Source organism: Notolabrus celidotus, chromosome 10 (genome assembly GCF_009762535.1).
Source record: "Notolabrus celidotus isolate fNotCel1 chromosome 10, fNotCel1.pri, whole genome shotgun sequence".
Taxonomy (NCBI): Eukaryota; Metazoa; Chordata; class Actinopteri; order Labriformes; family Labridae; genus Notolabrus; species Notolabrus celidotus.
The window spans coordinates 4,025,238-4,037,100 of NC_048281.1; the positions used below are offsets into that span (position 1 = coordinate 4,025,238).

Below are 11,863 nucleotides of genomic sequence, written 5' to 3' on the forward strand. Positions count from 1 at the left end.
ATATATTAAACTCTATGAATCCTCTCCCAGGCTGGTTATAGTCAGGGCGTGCCTCAGCACAGCAGTTGAAATGGATTGCAGAGTATGAATGGAATATGTAGCTGTAAGTTTTCTGTCAAAGTTTAAAGGCTGAAAATGTTGTTGAAACGGTAAGTTCACAGTAATAAGGAAACTGTTGCACAGTTAGCTTTAAGTAGTGGAAACATGGTTAGCTTAAAGTAATTAATAGTCAGCTAAAATATATTTCAAAAAATCTAAATGAATAGCTAACACTAATTATTACAGTTTGACACAGTTAGCCAAAATAAAGAGTACACTACTAAAAATGTTAATTTAAACTTATAAATTAAACGTTCAAATAGTAATAGCATGAGTAATGGGTAAACTCTTAAAATGCTTGCTGATGTAACTGACAAACAATTGAAACCACTAAAGCTAATGTGTTGAAAAGTTAGCTACAAAATAATGTTAGCCTACAGTGAATCATCGGAAATTTAAAAAGTTCGGTAAAACTGACGGATAAAGCTTGAAAACATTCAGCTTAAATAATAAATAACCAATTAAAATAGTTACTAAAGCAAAAGAATGAACAGACTGTTAAAAGAGGTTAGCTTAAAGAATATAGTTAAACAGCTGAAATAGTTAGCTTACTGTAGTTGACAGGAGAACTTAGAGAGTTAAATGTTCAAACTGTGAGCTCAAAGTGACGGGTCATTTGTTGAAAGTTAGTTTCTGCTACTCTCACGTGGTGGTAGTGGAAATCTGTCTCACCATTGACAGATATTATTGTAACATTACTCACTTTTTTATAATTAGCTTTAAAGTAATTGAAGGCCTGTTTGGATGGTTTCCAAATAAGAACATGAGGTGTATATGAGGGTTACTTCAGTTCATCTGATGAAGCCATGGTGGGACCTTTTACAGAATATGTTGTAAATTGCTGCTTTATTACAACTAACTTATATTTTGACATATTAAAACACTGCCTATCTTTACTTGAAATACTGTTGAATTCAGAGAAACTGTGTAAATACCAAAGTGTTGTTCAGCAGCCCTCTAACCGCTCTGCCTCTGTGCACACAGACGGAGACTCGGGAGACGCTGCTGGGTTTCAACATGGTGAACTACCGGGCCTGTAAAAACCTGTGGAAGGCCTGTGTGGAGCACCACACCTTCTTCAGGCTAGAGAGGCCCATCCCTCCACAGAAGAACTTCTTTGCTCACTACTTCACCCTGGGCTCAAAGTTCAGATACTGGTAAGGGCGGGAGGACACACACACATACACACACACGCACACACACTCCCAGATGAGAAAACAGCATCCACAGAGCAAGCAGGGACTCTCTGAGACGTCTGGTCTTGACTGCCAGACGCAGACGGATTGACGTGTACACAAACTTTTTCAGACACATACAAACACACATGGACCAGACTTGTGGATGGCATGTTTGTTTGGAAGCTGATGTAGTTGTTTCACTTTGGGTTAAGAGGCTGAATCACTGGAAGTCTAGTGAGTGTCTCGCATGCTACCTTCCCTCTGAAAACCACAACTCAATTATTCATGGTTTGCCTCAAAAAAGAGGAAGAACAAAGTTGTTTGTGTCTGGCCTCACAGCCATTCTTTTAAGTTTTTGCAAGAACCCTTTTTGTGTTTGTGTCCGTGTGGAAGCGTCGTGTGTAAATCTCTTCACATTTTTTGTTCATCACTCTACTTGTTACTGCGGTGTGCCATGGCCTTCAAATTCTTTTCACTTCATTGGAAGCTTTTTTTGATTTCCTTTTCTCTGAAATGTGAGTGAGAGATGACATGAAAGTTGAAGGTCCTGTGATGCATTATTGAGCAGCAGTGATGCAATGTTAGCTAGCCTTGCTGTGGGGCTTGACAGAGCTTGTGTGGGTCTGTTTTTGCCCTGAAGATGTTGACTGATTTTCCAACAGGGGTACAACCTTAAGTGAAAATGCTGCCTTCTTATTCAGTAAGAAACTGTGAATGAAATAATTAAATATCAATATCAAACATGTTGTTTTGCACTGGCTGTAACACCTTTGCTCAACTCTTACTGGTGGTGCAATTTAATCAGATTTTTCAATTTTTAAGCTGATTTTTTTCAGTGATTTGAGTCGCTAATAGCAAAGTAGCTGCAGCCCATCAATACTGAAAGTTTAAACAACAGTGGAACACTTTATGTTTTGTATTCATTAAAGGGGTAAGTAAAAATATACTCATCTGTGGAAATGTGTGTTTAAACCTTGTTTAACTCACTAAGAAAAAATTGTCTTATTCTAGTTTAATTAAAGTTTCATGTTCTAAGACAGTCCTCTCTGACTCTTGTTTGTTATGTTTCTCTCTGAAGTGGGCGGACGGAGGTGCAGTCTGTGCAGTATGGAAAGGAGAAGGGCATCAAGGACAGAGTGTTTGCGAGGTAATACACACATCTTGTTTTTGGGGGGGTTTGCATACATACACCTAGGGCTGGGCGATAATTCAATAATGATAATTATAGTGATATAGTTTTTCTCGATATAAATATATAAAATGTTTGATAAAAATGTGATATATTTAAACCTGTAATTACACCCCCCAACCACTGGAAAGAGAGGGGGCTAATGTGCCTTAACCATAGAACACCATTGCTAAAATTACTAACACCATCACTAACGCCGGGTGTTTTTTACCCAATATAATATATCCAATAAAAATTACTTGTCACCAAACTTATCAAAATACGACAATACATGACAAATTAGAGTAGTGTTCTTTTATTTTAAACTGTGCCATGTCTAACAAAATGAAAAAAATGTATCATGGTGGACCCTATGAAAATGCTCTAAAATTACTGAACATTTGGAATTCAGGACCAAAAAATGATGAAACTAGAAACTTGGAGTTTGGCCCATCCATTCCTGGGACATTTGAGACTTCGCTTATGAAGGCACAGTCTTCTTGACAAACAAACAGCTGCAGGAGAGAGAGGCAAAAAGTGTGAAAATCACCCAAACACGTGCCTGTAGGAAGTCAAAGACGATGCTGAAGCTACCCAGGAACCCTTGATACTCAGACAAACGCAACATAATGAAAATCATGTAACTCTGTTTGCACGGGGGAAAATCACCCAGCGATAGTGTTCTGGGGTTAAATGCTAGTTGCAAACAAACATGAAAGAAAAATTCAAATCTACAAACAAAAACTTCACTAAAATCTGATCAATCTCAGACCTGCTTCCTGTTAGCATCGTTAGAAATGATGGATTCAAGAAGCTGATCAGAGAACTAAGCTCCAAATACAAACTAACAAACTGTCTGGTTTCTTTAACTTTCACTCAGGACCAAAAATCTGACTTTACATTTAAATGAAATAATGATTTGATATTTACCGTGATAATTATCAATATCCACTGATATGAATAATGTTATTGTGCTGACATCTTTTTCAATATCGCCCAGCTCTACATACACCCAATGTTTACTGTAATGTGTCACCATCACTGTTATTGAGCCGCAGCTCATTTGAAGCTTCTGTCTAAGCAGATCTCCCAGCAAGCCATTGGCCAGGAAGTTACTGGGTGGAACAGACTGGGAGTCGGTCAGCAGGAACAGCCTATCAGACGAGAGACTGGAGACTCAAAGCCTACCCACCCGCTCTCCGCCGGGGACGCCCAATCAGTGAGTCCACATTTCAGGACTCATCTTCAGCTTCATGTCAGCCAACAACTATGATTGGGCACCACCTTCATCATGGTTCATAAATGTTTCAAACGGCTGTTTTGACTGTGAATGTTCAAACTACTAACTTGATTCATTTAGTTGAAGGAAGACAAAAGGAGTTTCCAAGTATTTACAGCTCATGCTTTATTTTTGGTTAATGTTCCTAGGAACATTACAAACATTGTCAGGCCCCTGCTGTCTGTTTCTTTACTCTGCTAATTTTACAGGCTGTTGTTGAGTGGAAAAGGTCTGCCAGCTGCAAAAGAAACATTTTTTGAGCCAGGGATTCATTTCACTAATTTGCAAATATTCATGATGCAAAAGTGTTGCTGAGTTTTATAATCCAGCTATTACCTCTGACATATAATTCATTATTTCTCCCCATACCAGAGTTTCAGTGTAAACACAGCTGAACAACAACTTAGTGTAAACTCCATGAAGTCTAAAAACATTTGAAATAAGATCCTTTTCCAGCTCTTTAACATTGTACATTATCATTTGTGCCAATCAGGAACTCGCTGTTTGTACAAGAGGGCACGCGAATACGCCCGTCATCGGTTGGACACCTGGTCGATCACGTGATCCACGCTTCACCCAGCCTGCCTGTCTTCTCCTCCAATCACAAATCAGCATCGTCCACACAGGCTAACAGCATCAGCTTGGACTCCACACCGTAAGTTCACTATCTCACAACATCACTCATTTTCTTTTTCCTGATGCTCTCCCATCCCTCCCTCTTTCTTTAAAGCTGTTTTTCTCTGAGTAAAAAAAAGAACCCAGCCTTGACTTGGTGACAGGGACGTAGACTTCACTGTAAATCAACTACCTCATATAAAGACGCACCACCACAAAACAGCCACCCTTTAATTTTGGAGTTTAATTTTACTCATCAGAGTTAGTGCCACTCTGTCTGAGTGCGCTGCTGAGTTGACTTGTTTTTCAGCGTCTGTCTGTGTATGTGGCTTCTCCCAACAGTTCACACCCTCTCACAGTGTCACTTAGCCGGCCTCATTGGAAAGATGAACGCTTTGAAAGGCCGCTTGTAAAATGTGTTTATGGCGGATAACAGGGTGGAGAGGTTGTACAATGGGGTTGAACTGGGAATTAGCATGTGTGCAAGTGTATGTGTGATAACTGCGTGTCTTTATTGTGCTCACACACTATAAAATCTATCTGCTGAATTCCTTTAAAGTTCCACATGTCTGTTTCCACGGCCCAGGCAGCCTCTGAGTGAAAGTGAGTTCTCAAACGTCACCATTTAAGAACCAGAGGATCATGTCCATCTCAGGATACTGTAGCGTGACGTTAAGGAGTTTGGTGTTTGTTAGCTTATTTGATTTCAAACCTGGTGGACTTTGAGATAGAAATATCAAGCAAAGACATCTTTGAACTGGAGACCTATCAAGTGATTTGCTCACTCGCTCACTCAGCAGTGATTTGTTGACACTTTAAGAGGTCTGTGTTAGCACCATGCTAAAGCGTCTGATGATGGTCAGTGAGAAAGTTTTTATCTCAAGTTTATCTCAGGCTGGTGAGTAAAAATTATGAATCTTAGAGCAGGGGTGTCACACTCATTTCAGTTCAGGGGCCACATACACCCCAATTTGACTGAACTGTAAAATCATAACATAACCTATAAATAACAAAAACTCAAAAATGTTCCCTTTGTTTTAGTGCAAAAAGTACATTCTGAAAATGTTCACATTACACAAACTATCTTTTTTACAAAAACAGCTGTTGTGTTTTTTGCCATGATGAGTCTCAAAGTGGGGCCAAATATTACATTCTGTAAGCCCTGAAACCTGCTGGGAACACACCAAACACACAGGTTACCCATTCACCTAACACAGAGTGTGGAATGTTTACTGCAAAAGAACAGAGAGATTATAATAATAAAGAAGGTAAAGTTGACTATTATAGACTCCTCAGCTCCAGCATGAACAGTTTGCATGCAGTATACAGTATTGTATGCAGTGGTCCAAAAAGTCTATGAATTTCCACCGGATTATGCAAACTGCAAATATTCTTTTTCCCCACTTTGAGAAAAAAAGCCCCGGAGCGCCGTTCAGGTGCCCTCTGTCAGCCGTTTGATTGTAGAACAAATTTAAACCAGCAGTTATTTTTATTCTCTTCTCTGTAATTTTTTCACTTTGCAAAGTCATCTTGTGGGCCGGATTGGAACCTCTGGTGGGCCGGTTTTGGCCCGCGGGTCATATGTTTGACACCCCTGCCTTAGAGATTCCTTAAAGTCACTTTAGAAATGATTCAATGTTGGTGCTTATGTTTCATTACCTAGCTTGATTATTTTTACTATACTGAGCTAGATATCAATCAATCAATTAGACTTTATTGGTGCAGCACTTTTCATTACACCACTGTTGTAACATAAAGTGCTGTACATACAAATAATGATAGTAGTAATAAAACAGAATATGTTTAAAACCACGCCCCCCCCAAAAAAAGACACCCCACCCCCAAATCCATCCCACAATCCATATACAAGGTAAAGAACATGATATAAAAAAATAAGTTACTGACAAATTGAGGAAATGCTCTCATGACATCATAATGAGGAAACACTGGGGTTAAAATAAGATGTTACTTCCCAAAATAAAATAAATTAATAAGATATTTTAACATTTAAGTATTAACTCAGTAAAATAAACTAAGATACTGGTAAGAAGAAAACAGGATAAAATATAAAAATGCTGAGAAGTATTCTGGAAAAATAACTGGGATTAAATGATGAAATCAAATCAATACAAAAATAAGTAATAAAATAATCCAAAATAGATTAATACATGAATACATATTGAAAATAAACAGACTAAATAATATGTATTAATCTATAATAATAAGAATGAAATAAGCCGGAAGTGTGAGCTACAAATGTGCTGTTAGTATGGACCCTCTGTGCTTCAGTCTCTGTGATCTGAATGAATGTATTGTAGATGTGGTGTGTTTTCTGTTGACACTGTAGGTGTGTAGGTGTGTGTATGTGTGTGTGTGTGAGTTTGTGTAAAAGGGAGAGAGAGGAGGTGGAAGGATGGAACATTGCTCAGTTGGAAGTCAGAGTGGTTAAGTAACATTACAGTGTAAGTTCTGCTGCCTACAAGGCTGCGCGCGCACACTCACACACAATGACACACACACATAATAGCTCAGCCAAGTAGTTGGTTCATCGCTTCTAAAGAGCCAAAAGATGACATAATCACCTGCTCTTTCCTGCTCAGACAACACACACATTGTCCATGATTATTATTGTTATGGCTCCACTTAGATTTCTTTCAGGCATGTTTTCAGTATCTCTGGTTTGCTTTTCAAACATCACATTTAATGCATTATTCATTTTTAAACTCCTGTTAAATATTAAACGTTGCCTTTTGAACAAAACTACCAAAATTAGCATTTTTTCTTTTTGCTCATGAGGTTTCTAAACATCTTCTTTTCACTTCATTTACACAGAAGAGTCTCTGTTTTAGCTGTGTAGGCTCTGAATGACCTCATCCACCAATCACATTGAAGTGTCATCTTGTATTGGAGGGCTGTCAGTTCCACATGTGGTTTGTAACGATCAATTTGTGCTGTTGTAAACCGTTGTAACCCGTCTCATCGGCCATGACAGAAAGACCAGAGAAGCACCAATGTATGAAATTAACTAAGTTATTAGTTATACAAGTGAATGAGACATATAGATGGAATAACAATGGGTATGAAGAGTCTGTAACGTCAGTAGTGTGCATGTGTGTGAATGTGGTGTCGTGAGAGGGGTTAACGAGTACACTAACACAAAAGTCTAACTAAAGTAATGGTGCGAGTTGGTCTGGCATGGGTAGTGAGAGAGCGAGGTAGCAGGAAGCCAGCCTTTTATTGAACACTGGGCACCAAATCTGAGAGGATGTAGCCAATCAGCAGCACTCCTGGCACCTCGAGGAAACATATGGAAGTAAGGGATAATGTATGGTTAGCAGGTTGTTATGTGAAGAAGAATCCTGACAGGGTGAGACAAGACACTGACACAAAGCTTATTACCCGGCTACTAACTTAAAATACAAACACATTGTTAAAGACATTGATTAAAGATTATTTTATTGATTTAAATGATTTCTGTTTACAGTTTTTTAAAATAGTCCCAGTGATTCCTCGTCAGTGATCGTTCCATGGTGATGGATTCTTCTCTGCCTGTTGCGGTGGATTGAACATGAAACTGTCCTCATTCAGCTCTCCTTCTTCTCTGAGCTCTGCGGTTCACACACCTTTAAATGACCTTGATTTATATGTACAATTTACACAAGATGTAAAACTTGAAAAATATGTGTTATTTGAAAACCAGAAGTATCGACAGGCTATCTGTAATTTTACAACTAATAACACCAGGATCCCTAAGGGTCACTGGAAGGTATGAAGGCCTGGATAGAAAGGATAGGATTTGTAACCTTTGTCCCGATAATCATGTGGGCGATTAGGACCATATTTTGTTTGAATGCAGGAACACAAGCATTCTGAATAATAGAGAGAGGTTCATACCCAAGTATTATTTCAAACGTCCCTCTGTGTTCAAATTAATTCTACTTTTGCAATCAGATAAGCCAAAACTTATCTGTAAATTCAGGGCTTTTTTGAAGAATGCCCTTCCATTGTTTAAGTAAGATCTGCTGTACTTCAACCATGCCGTGTGCCATCATTATATTGTTTTGTTATTTGTAATTTATGTTCTGCGGCTCCATACCATGTGATCATGGTCTGAGCATCAAATTAAAATTAAATGAAAAAAATAAACGAGGCAAATGTCACAACTTTGAACCCTGCTGTTATATACAAATAATGACAGTAGTAATGAAATATGATAAATTAAAAACCCCACCCCCAAAAAAAGACGCCCCACCCCCAAATCCATCCCACAATCCATATACAAATTTAAGAATATGATATAAAATAAGAAGTTACTGACGAATTGAGGAACTGCTCTCATGACATCACCACCGCTCATGGTTTAAGTTTCTTTGTAGAGACCGGTACCCTCGATCATATTGATGGACAGGATCCAATATGAAAACATCCCTAGCCTGCCGATTTAGCATGCTAACAGAAGCTAACGTTTTAGCCACATTGCTGACCAATATGATGCTAATGGGAGCTAACGGTTTTACCTCACCTTACGGTCTGTGGTGTCAACAAGCAGAAGCTAAATGTGTCTGAACTCTTTTCTGTGGATTGATTTGACATGACGTGTGATCAGTCTGTTAGTGAATGTTAATAACCGTCGCCAAGGGGTTTTGACCAATCAGAATCAAGCATCTTACACAACCGGAAGATCAGTAAGAGAGCCGGGTAATAAATTAGTATAACCACCAGTATATACAAACAAGCAAGGGCCGTCACAAAACATAACCAAAATAACTCTGCCCAAGTCAATCACTTTGCCCTCTTAGTGCTATAAAAGACTAAAGGAGGATGAGCTTTAAATCAAACACACTACAGAGTTCACTGTGACAGCTTCATGTGGATGATCTCTGTGTGATACTGTGTTTGTGGTTACACTGAGTGACAGTTATCTTTCTAGCTAACCACATCATAGTGTGGCGATGGTTTTAAAATGATGTGTCTTTATGACCCTGTCAGTGAAAGAAAAGGTACAATTACACAACATACTATAACATGACATAGCTGTAATCAGCTCAGATCAAATATAGAGTCTGGTTTTAAACATAAGTGAGTTTGAAAGACTCTCGGGAGTGTGTAAAAGTGTTTCTGGATTCATCTTCTGCTGCTTTAAAACAGCTTTCCACTCTTATGAAGCAGCCTGTGATCATTTTGTCACTGTGCACTCATTTTAACATCACTGTAATATAACATCTTCTGGCAGGCTTTCAGCATATTACTTGGACCTAAAATAAGACACTTAGGGGTTCGGTAATGATCAAATTATTTGTGACAAGGAGTGGTAGAATGCAGGGCTTGGTAACATCCGCTGAAGATCACATCTCCTTATGCCAGGACTGCAGCCGGCTCAGGATCCGGTGTGAAGATCCTCGCATATCCATTTCACTCGTCTGTGTCGTGTTGAGGAAGCACATTCATGTAGGAGGATGCTCGGCCTTGGCTCGGGCCTGCTGTGCGTTGCCCCCGTTCTGCGAGCGTGACCTGATTCTGACCCATAATAAATGATGTGTTTCTGTGCGTGTGTTAAAGACGCAAAGTGGCACCAGCAGCAGCAGCCAAAACATTGGCAATGCTCTTTGACTGGTGCTCTTCTCCCTTAGGAAAGCCTGCGCACAACCGCACACACACATTTACAGATCCAGACACAGTGTGAAGTGACTGGCTTTTACCCCCCAGAGAGTGGGACATGATGCCGCTGAAAGCCTTACCTGACTGACCGGGTTGTTTCATCATACACACTGGCTGCCTTTTATTGTCCGGATGATGGAGGAGGGGGTGTTTTCCTTCCTTCTGCAGCCTTTTTATTGAGGTTAATGCGTTGTGACTAACACAGTGCTATTAAGCCTCTCTGTCTCTTGCAATCTCTGTCTCTCTCACTCCCCTTTATCTGTTTTTCTCCATTTGTCTCCTTTCTTTATAACCAAAGGCCTCCTCTTTGTCCAACTGAGACAACAAGCTGTGAAACCATTACTTTCCTTTAGCTGTGTGTGTCATTCCACCTTTAAAAAACAGACTTTTGCTTAAGTTTGTGATTATTTATACGCATTATCAACACATCAGAATTCGAAACATAACCCTTTTTTTCCATCTCTGTCCTCTCTCTTTCTCCTTCCTCAATTAGGTCTCCAGAGGGTCTCGACGGCCAGCCCCCAGCCCTGCCCCCAAAGCAGCTGAGCAGAAAGACCTTGAGCCAGATCATCCAGGCGCACTCTCAGCAGAGCCTCCTGGACAACCACCTCAATGAGATGTACGATGTTCCTGTCAATGCTGATAAGACAACGGTCAGTAACAGAACGCAGCACAGTCACTTTTAGAAATGTACTATCAAGCCCAATGGTGTAAGCTTCTGGATAAGATGTTTACTAAATGATAAAGCACAGATGAATAGAAGGATTCTGGTTGGCTGACATTTCAGAGGAGTTATGTATCATTTGGCTGTAGTAGACTTTTTTGGCCTCTTTCAACTTTTATTGTTTGTTTCAAAGCAAATTTTTAAAAACAGAGTATGATTAAGTCTGAACAGCCGTCATTAACACTCTACTCACAGCCTTTTCCAGCAAACACACTCCCACAAATCTTTACCTGCCATGTATTAAACTATAGAGGAAGAGACAGGCACAGGGCAGGTGAACAAAGTGAAAGGAGACTTTTTGGTTTCATTTTTTGTTTCCTACTTGTTTATTTCTTTATTTTTATTTATTTTCTGGGCCCCCTGGTGGCCAAAAAAAAAAAATGGAAGCTTCATGTCTTGATCTAACATTTAAGATGGAGCGTTAGTATTTAGGTCAAGAGCAAATGAATTACAGTAAAATCCCAAAAAAGAAAAGTGAAGGTGAACTTTTTTAATTAATAAAGCAATTTTGCATCCACTCTCATCTGCTGCTTATATCCCTGTGGAAGATGATGTGAGAGTAAGTAGCACTTGGATTTAAACATGTTGTTTATGTGTTGAATTCTGCCCCCGCAGCTAAATGGAGTCGTCCCTCATGATAACCTGGTCCTGATCAAGATGAGACCTGATGAACATGGACGTTTTGGCTTCAATGTCAAGGTAGAGCCTGAAACCAGTAATAGAAAAAAAAGTGATTCACGATCCAACTGTTGTTCTCAGTTGCTCCTCTCCTCATCCATCTGTTCTTCTGTTTCTCTCTTTCTTTGTGCCAATTTCGTCAAAACCCTTTGCACGAATTGTCTGTTTGAATAATGACCAATTTCATAATCCTTGCCTTAAAGTTGACTTTTCCTTCCAAGAAAGAAACGAGGGATTTGTTCTTTTAACTGAATTTCAACATGTGTGTGTTTCCAGGGTGGAGCTGACCAGAAGATGCCCATCATTGTGTCTCGAGTGGCTCCAGGAACATCTGTAAGTCAAGAATTACATGTTGAATGTGTATGAGACGTCCTTTTAATACCTTTCTTAGACATCTGAAAATTGAGCTATGACCAATATACCAGTTTGAGATGCAGAGAGAGTTAATCTGTTGTGTTATAGTA

The 11,863-nt window shown here is 39.4% G+C and overlaps 1 protein-coding gene across 6 annotated transcripts in view; it reads left to right on the forward strand.

The window, feature by feature from the left end:
• The window catches only part of ptpn4a (protein tyrosine phosphatase non-receptor type 4a), a 124,652-nt gene that overhangs the window by 93,603 nt on the left and 19,186 nt on the right, over positions 1 to 11,863 (forward strand). For 3 of the 6 annotated variants that reach the window (XM_034694167.1, XM_034694170.1, XM_034694171.1), the window contains exons 12-18: positions 1,084 to 1,256; positions 2,356 to 2,424; positions 3,530 to 3,664; positions 4,218 to 4,379; positions 10,491 to 10,650; positions 11,337 to 11,420; positions 11,676 to 11,732. In XM_034694167.1, coding sequence (XP_034550058.1) covers positions 1,084 to 1,256; positions 2,356 to 2,424; positions 3,530 to 3,664; positions 4,218 to 4,379; positions 10,491 to 10,650; positions 11,337 to 11,420; positions 11,676 to 11,732 — 840 coding nt within the window. Of the gene's footprint in view, positions 1 to 1,083; positions 1,257 to 2,355; positions 2,425 to 3,526; positions 3,665 to 4,217; positions 4,380 to 10,490; positions 10,651 to 11,336; positions 11,421 to 11,675; positions 11,733 to 11,863 lie in introns of all 6 variants that reach the window. The other 3 variants (XM_034694169.1, XM_034694166.1, XM_034694168.1) reach the window with 1 other exon arrangement.